This window comes from Colius striatus, chromosome 7, assembly GCF_028858725.1.
Source record: "Colius striatus isolate bColStr4 chromosome 7, bColStr4.1.hap1, whole genome shotgun sequence".
Lineage (NCBI taxonomy): Eukaryota > Metazoa > Chordata > Aves > Coliiformes > Coliidae > Colius > Colius striatus.
The window spans coordinates 10,328,818-10,343,392 of NC_084765.1; the positions used below are offsets into that span (position 1 = coordinate 10,328,818).

General features: G+C 40.3%; 1 protein-coding gene across 2 annotated transcripts in view; it reads left to right on the plus strand.

Moving 5' to 3' along the window:
• Nucleotides 1-11,879, plus strand: part of GALNT18 (polypeptide N-acetylgalactosaminyltransferase 18) — a 224,753-nt gene extending 212,874 nt beyond the window's left edge. For both annotated transcript variants that reach the window (XM_062000181.1, XM_062000180.1), the window contains one exon: nucleotides 11,401-11,879. In XM_062000181.1, coding sequence (XP_061856165.1) covers nucleotides 11,401-11,547 — 147 coding nt within the window. In that variant the 3' untranslated portion in view covers nucleotides 11,548-11,879. The remainder of the gene's footprint in view (nucleotides 1-11,400) is intronic.
• The last annotated feature ends 2,696 nt before the right edge of the window (nucleotides 11,880-14,575 follow it).

Genomic DNA, 14,575 nt, shown 5'->3' on the forward strand with positions numbered 1-14,575 from the left:
AGAAAGGGAATGGGAACAAGACAGAGCAGGATAAACCAATCAAACTAGAGTTCCCTGACCAGCACAACAGCCAGCATTTGCGCTGCATTCCAGACATGTATCTTAAAATTTGAATGAACTTTCTCATTTTTCTGCAAAATGCACTCTATTCTATAGTCTGGTTGTTAGACTGTACAGCTTTTTAGAGAAAGGATTCTTTGTATTAAATTTGCCTCCTCCCTTATGACAAAAGCAGAAAATAAGGGTCATCCTCAGTTAGTGGTCTTGGTTCTGCAGATGTGTTACAGGCTTTGATTAGACATGTATACATATAGATATCAATCTTGGTTTCCCTTTTTTTTTTTTAATCTATCTTTTATTTTGGGTTTTAAATTGTTACGTTGCATGGCTGCCCTCCACGGGGCTGGCTGCTGGAGTCACACTCTCAGATGGCCACTGATACCTTGGGGGAAAAATAGTGGTTTAATGGGCATTGCTATGGAGGGAACCACCACAAGTTCCTCAAACTGTTTTCATTATGCATGCATCATGCTGGCTAACTGGAGAGAGGCCTTGGGAGACACTGTTGTGTCTTTCTGTACAGAACAAACTCGCATTGAGCATTCAAAGCTTGCATTATGTGTTTGTGTAATCAGGATCCATCTGAGCAAATTTCCATGCTCCACAGTTTTGTATAGCTGCCAAATGCAACAGATCCAATAAAATGTAGGCTTTAGTGACATTTTTCCTTCCAAGGCTTCTGTGAGTGTTTATAACTGTAATTATGTCAAATGATGTAAATTAGCCCTGAAAAGGCTCCCATCAACTGGGTAGTGCTCAAGAATTTTATTGTTCAGGTTGTTTGTCAAATCTTCTTTTAGGGAAATACTTATTTGGGGAATACTTTTATGCTGACAAGTCTTCTAGGTGTTGACAGTTCACCTAGTTCAGTCTGTCTGACCGCTTTTTCGCTTAATCAGAACAGAATTAGACCTTATAGCGAAAGTGTAAGTAATCACCTGAAATTACACAAGGCAGAGGGGACAGAATTTCAAGAATTACATGGTGGTAGGATGGTCAGAATTTAACTAAAATATTTATTTAAACATGATCTCAAGGAAAATGCTCTGTGAGCCACAAGGAAAAGCAGAAAGTAACCTCTGTTGCCACTGTGTGCCCTTGACTTAGTACTACAATTAATCGTGCTTGCGCCCTGAGAAGGGAAGGAGCAGGTGCACGTGCAGGTGCTGGCAGCAGTGACTGCTCCCCCACAACTGAATGCTGGCAGGAAGCCTCAGGTCAGCAGCACACGGGCATGACAGGCAGTGTCATGGAAAGCTGATGTCTGTGGGACTGCATAGTGACTGCCTTACACCACTGTGGTGTGACACAGAAGGGACTCCAAGGTGGAGAAGATGGAGGCCAGCAGCATAACAAAGGCAAAAGGAGGAAGTTTTTCTGTAATTACTCTTTTATCTGGAAGTGTCTTTGTGTTTATATTTAGATTGGTTACACTTCTAACCAGACTGGCCGCGCTGTCACTGTTTGGTCATGTGAGAAATGTGACAAGTGAGGGCTCTGTGTAAAAAGAGATATAAGTAAGGATGAGACAGATCTAAAAACCTGAGATTAATCCTTTTAAAGTTATTCCACGTTGAATTCTTTTCAGTCCAGCACATTGCATAATTTAGGTAATTCAGCTTTGAGTGTGGTTGCCACAGTGGTTGCCATAGAAAGGTGAGAGTATGAACCCATAGGGGTAGCTGCTCCTCACAGGCCTCCTGGGACAGGGAGGCCATGCAGAGCCCACGCCCAGCACTGTCCTGTACCCGCACCCATCTGCCCGCCATGCGAGTATCGCTTTTATGTGCAATGGGGAATTGTGATACCAGTCAGTGATTGGAAGTTTCCAGAGGAAATCTTCCAGTTCAGAAGTGTTCAGAGGGGTGAACATGGTGTCCTGAGAACCTGTAAATAAAACTTGTTGGTCACAGCTGTAGTCACTGTATGTGTAATTTCTCAAATACCATAGTACAAATTACTTTGGAAGGAAGAGGGGAAGACTGAGGAGAGCAAATTATTTACTCAGTTGTTACAGTATTGAATAGATAAACATAATGATTCAGATCTCATTTAAATAGGCATTAATTAGATAACAGATATATTAAATACTCTATGTAACTCTATGAAGAATGAATAGACCTTAAAATTACTGAAATAATTTACATCTTGTTCCTCTACAGATTTTGACCTTTGCCAGGCATTCTGAATTAGTCTTACCTGCCTTTATCTTATGAAATTAAAGGATGTGCCATACTACTGCTAGCTAGAACTATCACCCACAACCACATGCCAAACAAATAAGGGAATGTGGGGTGCAGACTGCGTGGCAGGATTAAGCTGGAGGCCTGTGAAGCAAGCAGAGAATCTCTGTACCAATTTCATGTGCCCCCTTGCAGAGTATGCACAATGCAGAAGGGGAGGCTAACATTGGATGGCAGTTTCCTTCTAATGTCCACTCCTGGTTTTCAACCCATATATATGAACCAAGGACATGGGTGTACCAGACAGATTAATTTCAGCAGAGCTGTGTGTCTATAAGGGAACCACATGCCCCGTAACCTTCTTCAGATTCTTGCATTATGAAAACGTGGTGTAGAAAAACAGCATCATTAATTTATCCTGTACAGTTTATCCTGTACTTCTAGCCCCAAAGGATGCAAATACACTCAGTATGTATTTGCAGTCTAAGACATGCTGTACTGCTATACAGCTATATAATTATGCAGTGCTATCTGCCTGGCAGCTCAGAACACAAAATTATTATGATCCTGTTAAAAGAAATGCAGATTTTGATCCTGCAGGAAAAATATAAAGAAAAACAGAAGCTAATTATTCATTTAATTGACCCATCAGACTAGGTTACACCCTGTATTTCTAGTGAGGCTATCTGGCTTTTAAATGCCCAGTGTTGCCAATGTGGAACTAAGAACCTCAACCCCAAAAGAGCACTTTCACAAGCCCCAGGGGCCGCGATGCCCTGGTGATGTGCAGGGCCAGTATATCAGCACATTTTTATTTTTTACTTTGCTACTCTTTGATCAAATACTACACTAGCTTGCTTGTACTTAATATTTTAGCTAACTGGATAACTGCACAAAGTATTACAGCTGGAGGACCAGGACCATGAACCGTTGTTCTCCTTAGATGGGAAAAAGTTATAGTTAATGTTCCAGTTTTGTTTTGCAGTAGTAAATTTGTCCCTAATTCATGTGCAACTTAACCAATATTCTTGTCATTTTAAACACTTTTTAAAAACAGTGTGTATTAGAGTATTTGGTTTTTATACTCCTTGATCTATGTCTTACTTTAAACCTACAGACTCTTTAGTCCCATTTGTGCAGAATGGAATTGTTTAGAAGTACAAAAAAATCTGAAGACATTCAGTCTTTTTCCATTTTGAATATTTGACTCAAATATGAAAATGTGTACATTAAACACATGCAGAAAAAATATTAAATACAAATATTACTATGTAAGGTGTTTTAAATACTGGTGTTAAATTTGCTTGCAGTTGTTGCTGTAGTTGGTGGTAATCAAAATTGCCATGTAGAAGTTCAGTCTTCTATTTGGAGTAATTTTCTAGTAGCATGTTTTAATCTTGCAAATTAGGTGTAGAACTCACCAGATAGAAAGTTTGTGTGTGAATACAGCAGTAAAATGAGCTTTTAGTGGGTGCGTTTTCCATCATATCACATTATACAGTATTTACTCTCTAGAGGACACTCCAAAGACACTTGTGCTGAATTAATTTAGAAGGAAGTTAACACATACCCATGTTTCCCCTTCAAAACAGATAGCCTATTTGCATATTTTAGCATATAATTTAAACCACCACATTTATTTACAAATAAATTATTTGTTCTAGTTCCACCTGATTTTTCCCAATTTCAGATGTCCAGATAGGCTCCGTCCAAAAACTGCAGATGACATCTGCTGCTGACAAGGTCCCGCACGTGGTGTTCATTATAATAGGCATACAAAAGAATGGCCAAATCCAGAATGTTGTCTACAGCTGATAACCAACACTTAGCAGATTAAGTAGCTGGTTTTCAGGAGATCTGAGCTCTGTTCATCTCTCCTTTGCATTGCTGATCAGTCACTTTTTGGGTTCTTCATTCCTCAGCTGTGAGATGGATGGAAGTGTTTTTACTTTTAACAAACACAGATATTTTATTTTTTCCAATTTCCCAGAAAAAATCAAAACTCTGTCCTCATCAAGTCAGTAGAAGCTGCATCTTTAATTGTAATGGAGACCACAAAATGTTTGTAAGCAAGCTTTGGCTATCAGTTAACACCCTACAATCCAGCATACTTAGGAAGAATGTTAACTTGAAAGGCAACTAAGTCAGGATGCAATAATGATATGTATGACAAGAAAAGAGTGCTTGTTATTTAGAGAGATGATCAGGCCATCAAGCCTGGGAGCCCGAGCCCAGCAGTGACAATACCCAGTATAAGAGACAGAAAGTATTCCATTATTGTCAGAGTAAATTGTACAAGGTTTCTGCTTGTTTCCTTTGCAATATCAATTACAATCAGCTAACAGAAGTGTGTGGTTACTAGGGAAAAAGCTATTTTCAATAACTAGATACTGTGACCAAAGTCTCAAAGAGCCCAACCTAAATTCCCATGTTAGAATATGGAGATCGATTGAAATACTGGTGCAAATTCATTTCTTAATTTCCTTCAGTTGGCCCTCAATTTATTTCCTGGTCTCTAGAGACTGGTTTAGTCATAAGAATGCAAGCAGTTCCATTTTTAAATTACTTCAAACCAGTAAGTTTACAGACACCACCACTTTGGGAAGGAGTGTTGACCTGCTTGAGGACCCAAAGGTTCTTCAGAGAGACTTGGCCAGACTGGAACGATGGGCCAAGGCCAATTGTATGAGGCTTAACAATGCCACATGCTGGATCCTGCACTTGGGCCACAACCACTCCATGCAACAACACAGGCTTGGGGATGAGTGGCTTGAAAGCAGCCCCCCAAAAAAGGACCTGGAGATGTTGAATCATCTGAATATGTTGAGCAGCTGAATATGAGCCAAAAGTGTGCCTAGGTGGCCAAAAAGGCCAACAGCATCCTGGCTTGTATAAGAAAGAGTGTGACCAGCAGGACCAAGGAAGTAATTTTCTCCCTGGACTTGGCCGTGGTGAGGCTGCACCTCGAATACTATGTTCAGTTCTGGGCACCTTACTCCAAGAGGGACATTTGAGGTGCTGGAACATGTCCAGAGGTGGGCAACAAAGCTGGTGAAGGGTCTGGAGTGGCTATGGATGCTGGGGTTGTTTAGCCTGGAGGAGGCTGAGGGGAGACATGACGACGCTCTATATCTGCCTGAAAGAAAATGGCTCCATGCTGTGCCAGGGGAGGTTTAAGATTGGATATTGGGATTTTTTTTTTTTCTTCACTAAAAGGATTATCAAGCATTGGAACAGGCTGCCCAGGGAGGTGGTTGAGTCATCACCATCTCTGGAGGCATTTGAGAGCCACGTAGCTGTGGCAGGGAGAGACGTGGTTTAGTGGTGGATGTTGAGTATTAAAGCCAGAGCACTAAGTACTGCAACTACTCAGTACAACGGGGTCTGCATTCACAGTTTTCTGAATGCTACCAGTTAGGCACAGTAGGACAAGAACATCATCCAATTGGGCAATACTGAAAATTTATTAATTACTGTATGGGACAAATTATTAACTTTTTCCTAGAAACACTTTTTCACTGTGGCAACATCCATACAAAAGTGACCACATAGAAGAAAAAATTACTTGTAAAATATACAGTAATTTTTTTAGGACTAAATTTAGATACTAACACTCATTGAAAATTTATCCCAGTATTCTGGGGAAATGAATAACAAGAACATGCAGTCTGAGTGGAAAATATATTTGTTATATATACCTCAGCATAATTGTTTGATTTAAATGTATGAAAGCAATAGTGAAGATTAGAGTTTCTGCCTCAAAGGTAGAGCGAACGTGCAAATATTTGAGGTCACTGATTGAGGTACAAATAGAAAATTATAGACTAGTGAATGCAACAATCCCTATAGCAATGGAACATGGGGCTGGATACACACTGATTAACCTCATAAGACCTTTTTCTGAAATAGCCACGGTTAGGGAAGCTGGTAAGAGCCCTTCTTTTTTCCTCTTTGAGGTAGAATAACATGAGCTTTAACATGATGATCAAAAAGTAGGTTTAAACTCTGTAACAAAAGTATACACTTTATAGAACTTGTTGAAAAGAGCTGTCAGTCAGATTGCCAGTAATGCTGACAGCCTCCAGCATTCATTTAACATCACTTATTTTTACAAGGGATCAAACCCCATCTTAAGTTTCATGCCCAAGAGCTTTTACTAGCTTATGAAATTCAGTCTAAAGCAACAACCTCACTTCCCTGGTTTTCCTTTCCATGTTTCTTTTTCTGAGAGATTTGGAAACCCATTGCAAGAACTTACAGCTCACAGAAGCCATCACACCTACCAAAATGGCTGGAATGTCATGGATCACACCTAGCAGATGTGCTAAGTACAAACAGTGGCTAAACTGACCAAGTCAATTAGATATGAATTATTTATTCCACTTTAATGATGCCACATATCCATGTTTGAATCTTTCCTTGTCACCAAGTCAGAACAGGCTTGGTTTTGAAGGGAGTTTACCTGAAGAGCGTAACATGGTATTTAACCCCAGTTCTGCAGTAGCAGTGGTATGGAGGGGCAGGAGTTCCAGGATACACAGTCTATGGAGAGTGTACTTATTGCTTTGCAAAAACATAGTATTTAACATCTCTGGTATTTGCAAAGAGAGCTGCACCAATGCTGAGTCCCATTTGTAGCCCTCTGGACAGAAGGCCTGCTAGACATTAGAGAAACTTTATGACAGATTTCAACTAAGCCTGGTTCTGCAAGGACCAGTATTGCAGAGAGGACCTATCTCACTTTACTGCCCTGCAGAACAAATATGGAAAGGGGAAGGTATGGGAGTTGTGCATCCACTACTCAAACCAAAACAATACCAAAGCACACTACAGTTCAGCAATGACTAACTTCACTCAGCTTATTATCACTCCAGCTCTGACCTAGAATATGTAAATAAATATAAACCTGTAATATGCTGCTTTTTCTAAAAGCAAGTGGGTTTTCACATATGACAGACTCTCATAGGACTATGTACCAAGTGTGCTGGACTGTCCTTATACAGTCATGGTTGGCAGGCACAAAGGGCATTCATAGGTGCTGTATTATTGGATAAATTCTACTTTAGTCTTGAAAGGAAACCTCTTACATATGGCAGACATGCAGAAAGCATAATAATTCTAAAGGCAGAAGTATTGCTTTCCATCGTGTGTGAAACCATTATGTCACATTCCAATAGCTATTGGTCGTAACAGGAGTGCTGCCATTCAAAGTGTGCTTATGAAGTGCTCGATCAGCTTTAGCTGTGCCTAAGGGTACCACAGGAGCTGAGAGCATATGTGCTTCTCAGAGGAATTGCTTCCATTTGCATTGCAAAACCCATCAAGTTTCCAGTCAGACTTGTTAGTGCTATCACGTTCAGTCTACTTTTTAAAAACAATTGACTTGGATATTTATTTATCCTCTTGAGAATCCTAATGCATTGAGCTGCCTCCCATCATCAATGATCTTAATTTGTTCAGCTGGGCAGAATTCCTCTTTAACTTGTTTCAGCCTCTGGAACTATATGTATCGTGATTACCTTCGGGTATCAATTTCTTGCCTTTAAATCGGAGAGCAGAGGCCATACCCAGGATGGTGAGAGGGAACCAGATAGACAACCTGCCCTGCACTTAGCCTGAAGTGTGGTATTACAATAAAGCATTTTGCTGGGCAAGCAGAAAGCATGACTGTCAGAGTTATAAACAAGTTTTACTAAATGGTTATTTAAAAAAAGAGGAGTTAACTAAAAGGACACCTTTGTCCGCGTTTGGCCATAGGATTCCAAATGCTAATGATGATGACAAACTGCAGGAATTGGTCAGGTATACTGCAATTTGGAGGCCAAAGCAGTCCTCATAGCAAAATGTAATGTTAATTTTCAGTGTGTCAGTCCTGCTCATTCATTTCCTTCAGGGGAGATATTTGATTCGTGTGCTTTAATGCTCATGGGGTCAGGCCCTGCAGGACGGAGCGGGTGCACAGTCTCACCCCAGAGATAAGAAACCATTACCACTGTAGCAGGATGGCATGGCACTACCAAGGGGAAAACAACTGAATGTAATGAAGTCAGCTAACAACAGGACATATTAAGTAAGCACTATGCAAACCCTTCTCACTGTACTTCTTTGATTTATATGCTTACTAAAAAGAACCAATACAGTGTAGGCTGCATTCTCTCTGAGGGACTGTCATGGTTCTGCACAGACCTCACATCTCTTCAGAGCTAAGCTGTTCTGTTTCCAAAAGGATGTGAATCTCTATATCTCTCTTTTGTGGGGGGAAAAATGTCACCCTGCTAAAAGCATCCCTGCTCTCTACAAAGCTCAATTCACACACATTAGCCACTACTTAACTTGGGTGTCTCTTTCATGTTCCATACAGCCACTCCAATGTACTCAGCAGGGTGATATTCCACAGCTACTGCAGAGTGCTTTGCAGCACATCAAAAAGAGCTTTCTCAGCTTTTTATCTCCTGAGTCGCTTGTTTCTGTTAAATAGAAGCTGGATTTCACAAGAAGGCACATCAAGAAAAGAGGAGTGATGGGAGCTTTTGTATGGGTTTTTTTGGTTGCTTGCTTGTTTTGTTTTTCCTTAGGACTGGTTTATGCTTTGTTTATATTACTGCTTGTATTAAAGTATTTCACATGGATACATTTACTGTAACACCTATGGATGCTCTAAGTGATGTAGAATAGAGGAAAAATATTGTCCCTACTGTGAGCATCCTTCTTCCTCTACCCTGAAATCCTCAATGGGAAAAGAAGGCTTTTGGGCCCATTCAAGTGGAAGAAAAACCCCTTGATCAAATGGGAGTTCAGCACAAAGAAATTCCAACTGGACACGGCAGTATTTCAGCCCTGGTGCTTATCATAGCCCAGGTACAAAACTCAGGGAAGTGAAGAATAAGTCTCCCACAACCAGTTAGTTTTCTGACAAGACAAAATGAGACAACTTCTTTCTCCTGTATCCTTAGTGTAAGATCTGAGCTGAGGACATCTTAGACACCAAAACTGAGACAAGGAGTAACTGATAAATGAAGGTTACAAACCTAATTAACTTAAAAGACAGCTACACAAGCATCTCCAGCATTGGTCAGAAGCACAAGGCAGTTTATCTCAATTTTTATGTAGGCATCAACATTTCCAGTAAACTGTAATTGCCAATTCCCAGTTTAAACCCAGGGAGCTGACCCTGGGTGCCATGCAACACTGAGTCTATGAAGAGGTTTCGTTAAGAACAGAAACTCTGTGTTTTTCTAGAAGAAAAGAACAAACAAAAAACCCTACAAGTGCTTCTTTTGGCAATCAGAAAATATCCATTACCTTACAGTTTTATATCTCAAGGACCTAATTCAAAGCTCATTTTAATTCCTTTTGGGGAAAAAAAAAAAACAAAACAAGAAAACCCAAAAATAACAAAAAACGAAACCAACAAAATTCTCACCACAGTGAGCTCTAAAAGGCCAAAGTGACTTAGAGGGAGGAGGGTGTGTGGAGGATAATAGCATACACTCAAGCTTTGACTATTTTCCCATCCTAGTTTCTTCAGATTTCTTATATGTCAAGCAGTTTTTATTGCTTACAGATAGCTTAGAGTTTATGCTCCCAACAGACACCCAAATTTTACTACTGTTATTAATATGAATGTCAATAATAGTTATACAGCAGTGGGAAAATAGAGTTCACTCAGCATTTTGTTATGGAGGCCTATTAAAATGCCTACTGCATGCTTGTCTGTCTAGTCAAGTAGTCAGTGAAAATCCTATCTAGACTGCATGTAGGCCTATACCAAGGAGGATTTGTGGGAGCCTCATGTTTTGAGTTTTGTGGATTGTTCTAGAAATGGTCTTTCTTACCCAAAGCCATATTTAAAACCTTGAGCTTTCAAACCTAATTCTGTAGATCATCAGCCAAGTCTAAAAAGTGGGTTTAGAAATCACTTCTCAGAGAAAGTTCTTACTAAGTATTACTGGTAGGATAGGAGGAGAAAAGACACCCCCAGTCACCTGTCTGAAGGAAACGGAATCTGTACTGAGTAGCAAGAGCTACCCTGGTTGGAGGGACAGCCTTCTCTGAAAGGGGAAGCTCGTGTCTGTGGAACTTACACCAATATCCTTGTGATTATAATAGAATTCTCACACAGTTATGACTTCCTAATACAAGGTATAAGATAGGCTTGAACAAAACTAATAAAGTAGGGGTTTGTATGGAGTTGGCTGGTCATTTTTAATAGCAACTATTTTTTCCCCATTGGACAAATCAGTACTTTAAATGTGTCTGCTCTTTCCATACTTAGGCTGTACTAATCTGTACTGATTTACACGCAGTTCTTTGATTTGCAGATTAACTAATTAATTATCTACTACATAAGTCCAAGATGCTCTAGAGATCAGACTTTCAGACTTCTATGTGAATTGCTCTGTACATCTTGGAAGAAACTTCCCAGACACTAATGTGTATAGGTTATCTATTATTCTTATTAGACAGGAGAGAGGATGAAAAAAACACCAATTGAAACCAGAATTAAAGAGGAAAAAAGTAATTTCTGTCACCTACATGATGATTTAATTGTAATTTAGGCCTATAGTTAAATGTGTGAAAGCCCCAGTGATTTAAGATTTGCAGCAACTCAGCAGTGAAGGTAGGGCTTTACTATGGCAGTGTTAAGATGAGAACAGAGGGTCAATACTAAGGATTAGCAACATAAGATTATAAAACACAGTTAAGTTCAGGATTCAAATAATAAACAATTTCTTGCATTTCATCCTAGGTAGAAGACATCCCTACCCAAGGCATTGGTCTTTTGCCTTGGTTTAAGGTTCAGAGGTGCAGCAGAGCCCCTAAGCTGGGTAACTGAAGCCAACAGGAAAGCTTTTGGCTCATGGTTAAAAAATATGTCTGGAAACAGCTCAATTCTAGAAACCCTGTTTGCTGATGTGGGAACCAGGCAGTTGGGGCTGTTTTGAGCTGCATCAGAGAGTAAAGCAGCCTGTGACAAAGGAAACCTTCACTCCAAATCCAACCCAGTGCTTATCTCTATCAGAAACATTTTTCAAAGCAGCAGTGGACTTGAGTAGATGGACACTGCATTATTATCTATATTATCACGTAGTAAAAATGCAACAACTTCACAATGTTTAATCCAAACACTTCTCTTTTTTTCCCCCCATCTTTAAAGGGAGGTCCAATCCAGAACCGAAAATCCAAGCGTTGCCTGGAGTTGCAGGAAAACAATGAAAATGAATTTGGATTTCAACTGGTCCTTCAGAAATGCACTGGACAGCGCTGGTCTATAACAAACGTCCTGAAAAGCTTGTCATCATAGCAGATGAAATTTTTTACCCTTTTCTTTTGCTACTGTGTAGCAAGTATTGCATTGTTGCCTGCTGTACTGTATTCCTCTTGCTCCCCACTCCCCTGGTTCCTTCCCCTTTTTTTTTGTCCCTTTGATTTTACTTTGTGAGCGTGTGGAAATTGGGTTTGTGGGTTGAAAATAAGACATTTTTATTTCACAATGATGTTTTCACGGAATTTATAGAGATGTTGAATGACAGGTGACAGGTAGGCTATCCTAAAATATTTTACAACTGTAAATAGGAAACAAATGGAGAATATTTATAATGCAAACTTTTATTGAATAAAAAAGTCCAAACACTATTACTGTCTGTCTGTCTCCATGGAAATCCATTTGGAAGTGGTGGTTTCATGGTTTTCATTAACCCAAGCCTGATCTCAGCAAATTGTTGCCGAGTATCAGTATTCCCTAGGCTTGTGATAAAAAGTCCACCTGCATAGTAGTAGCTACAGTGAGGGAGGATTTTCTCCTTTCTCCCTCGAGGGAGAGATATCTAGGTCATGGCAGCTACTGGTGTGCACATACAGGGGGAGATGTGGTGTGATGTGCTGCAGTGTGGAGGTGTATCGGTGTATCATATGCACCCACATACTTTTCCTCACCAGTACTAAGTAAAATCACAGAGAGAACCCCACAGCTTAGGTGAAGCAGGGAAGAGAATTAATTATAAAGAAGAGAAAAAATAAAAGTTACAAAAAAAAGCAGCAGCTATTGGAAGTAAAATTTTTTAAAACCACCTTGACATTTCTCAAGGGGCTGGCCTCCATTTCAAGGACTGCACTTTCCTTCCAATTGTTCATAGTCCTTACAGTTTCTGGTTTTCTTCTTTAAATGCACCATTCCCTGGCTACCACAGCCTTGGAGAAAAATGAGTCCATCCAAGAGCAACAGCAAAACGTATGGACTCGCTCCCTGCCTCTAAGGAGGTGTGAATGCAGTGCCATATCATTTTATCTCAGCCAAGACTGGGATGAGGAGAGGATGAAACAGTCTGATAAGATAAACCAGAACACTAGGATTACTGGCCTCTTTATATCCAGCTGCTTTTATTTGCATGTAAAATTCCATTTATTACTCTATCTGTTTTTTTTATTCTGTTGTTTGTTACCTTAAGTAAGAGTCATAACCTCTTCTAGAATGGGTTGTGTATCAAACCTGCTTATACAGACTGGCGTTACATTGAGAACCAGCCAGCAGTGTCATTTCTTATGACTGTTTAATAAGTTACGTGGCACGTTAATTACATGTGTTCAACCTTCTGCTATATATAGTTACCACACATCTGCTTCTCAGGGAAGAAAATGCTGAGCCAACATCAGGAAAACAGCAACTGCCAATAAAGGCAAGCTTAACACCTGCACTTTGACTGACTTTAGAGGTCCCTCAGGCTTGTTTGAGTGAAAACCCCCGTTAAAATTAGAACCCTGAAAGAGCATCAAAAACCTGAGCATTAGGGTAACACAGCAGCACAAGGTAAAGCAGCTTTAGTTTCATCCTGCAAAGCAAACAGGAGGTTGCTACACAAGTGAGTCTGCACAGGGGAGCATGTGCAGTGTCCCAGTGGGAGAAGGCTCAGTACACAGCAGGCAGAGCCCAAGCTCTGCTACTGGCCAAATGGACTTATTTTTCACAGAAATTCAGATGAAAGAGAAGGAAGCTGCATGTTCAGACAGAGATAGCATGAAATAAAACAAGCTTCTTTTCAGCAAAGATACCAAGACTTTAGTGTATGGAGATGTAAACATAAGGGAAAAACAATTAAGTTGCATGGATCAAACCAGTCTCCTCTGGATTCTTATAGACCTACTGCATGCTTAGCAGTCATTTTTGGGGTGTTTTGCTTTGAATCATAGAATCATTTTGATTGGAAAAGACCTTTAAAATCATCAAATCCAACCACTAACCTGATACTGCCAGGCCCATCACTAAACCCTCAGCAACTCATCTACACCTTTTAAATATCTCCAAGAGATGGGGACTCCACCACCTCCCTGGGCAGCCTCACCACTGCTGAGTACAGGGTGAAAATTACTTCCTTGGTCCTGCTGGTCACACTATTTCTGATACAAGCCAGGGTGCCATGGGCCTTCTTGGCTACCTGAGCACACTGCTGGCTCATATTCAGTCGGCTTTTGACCAACACTCCCTGGTCCTTTTTTCCCCCGGACAGTTTTCCAGATATTCTTCCCCAATCCCATGGTGTTGCCTGGTGTGGTTGTGGCCCAACATTTTGGGTGTTTTCTTGAGCACTAGAGACATAATTGGCAGAGATTTGACAAATGTGAAGGAGTTGAGCTCTGAATCACTTTAATTCCCAATTAAATTGCAGCAGTGTGCTGATGTTCACTGCTAAGTGAACTAACTTAAACCCCTTCAGTGAGCCACGGAGTCTCACCAAGCCAGGTTTGGTGCTATCCAGCTATGTCTCCCTGCTACACACCCGTTCTGAGGGTGCTGCTACCCTTGATTCCCAAGGGACCTGCACTGAGGATCAGTTTTCTTCAGCTTCTCTAATACTGAACATTACCGGGAATCCCTCATTGGTAACTGTCAGTTTAAATTTGATTGCACTGCAATTCCAGTTAACTACCATGAAATGACCAAAATAAATACTGGGGAGAAATCACCCTATAAATCCAGACTTTAAACATTACTTTTTACTGTGGCAAATCAGCTATATGTAAAATATATGTATCATAATATGCTTTTACCTTTGTTTTGTATCATGGAAGAAACATTTTTATGTGGTAGCATATAGAAAAAGGGAAATGGGTTTCAACCTGTGGTTGAGCCTACTGTGCCAATACTGTAGAAATTAGAAATGTACATACACAGCACCATTGCTGTGAACTTTGAGAGCTAAGATTATCTCTGACATGCCTCTGCTCTTGGAAAAGAGAGAAAAATGGAGCAGAACAAAAGGAACTGAAGGACGTAGCCATCTTTTGCAAGACACATACTCACTCTTAGTCCTGAACTGCTTCATCACTGCTTTCCT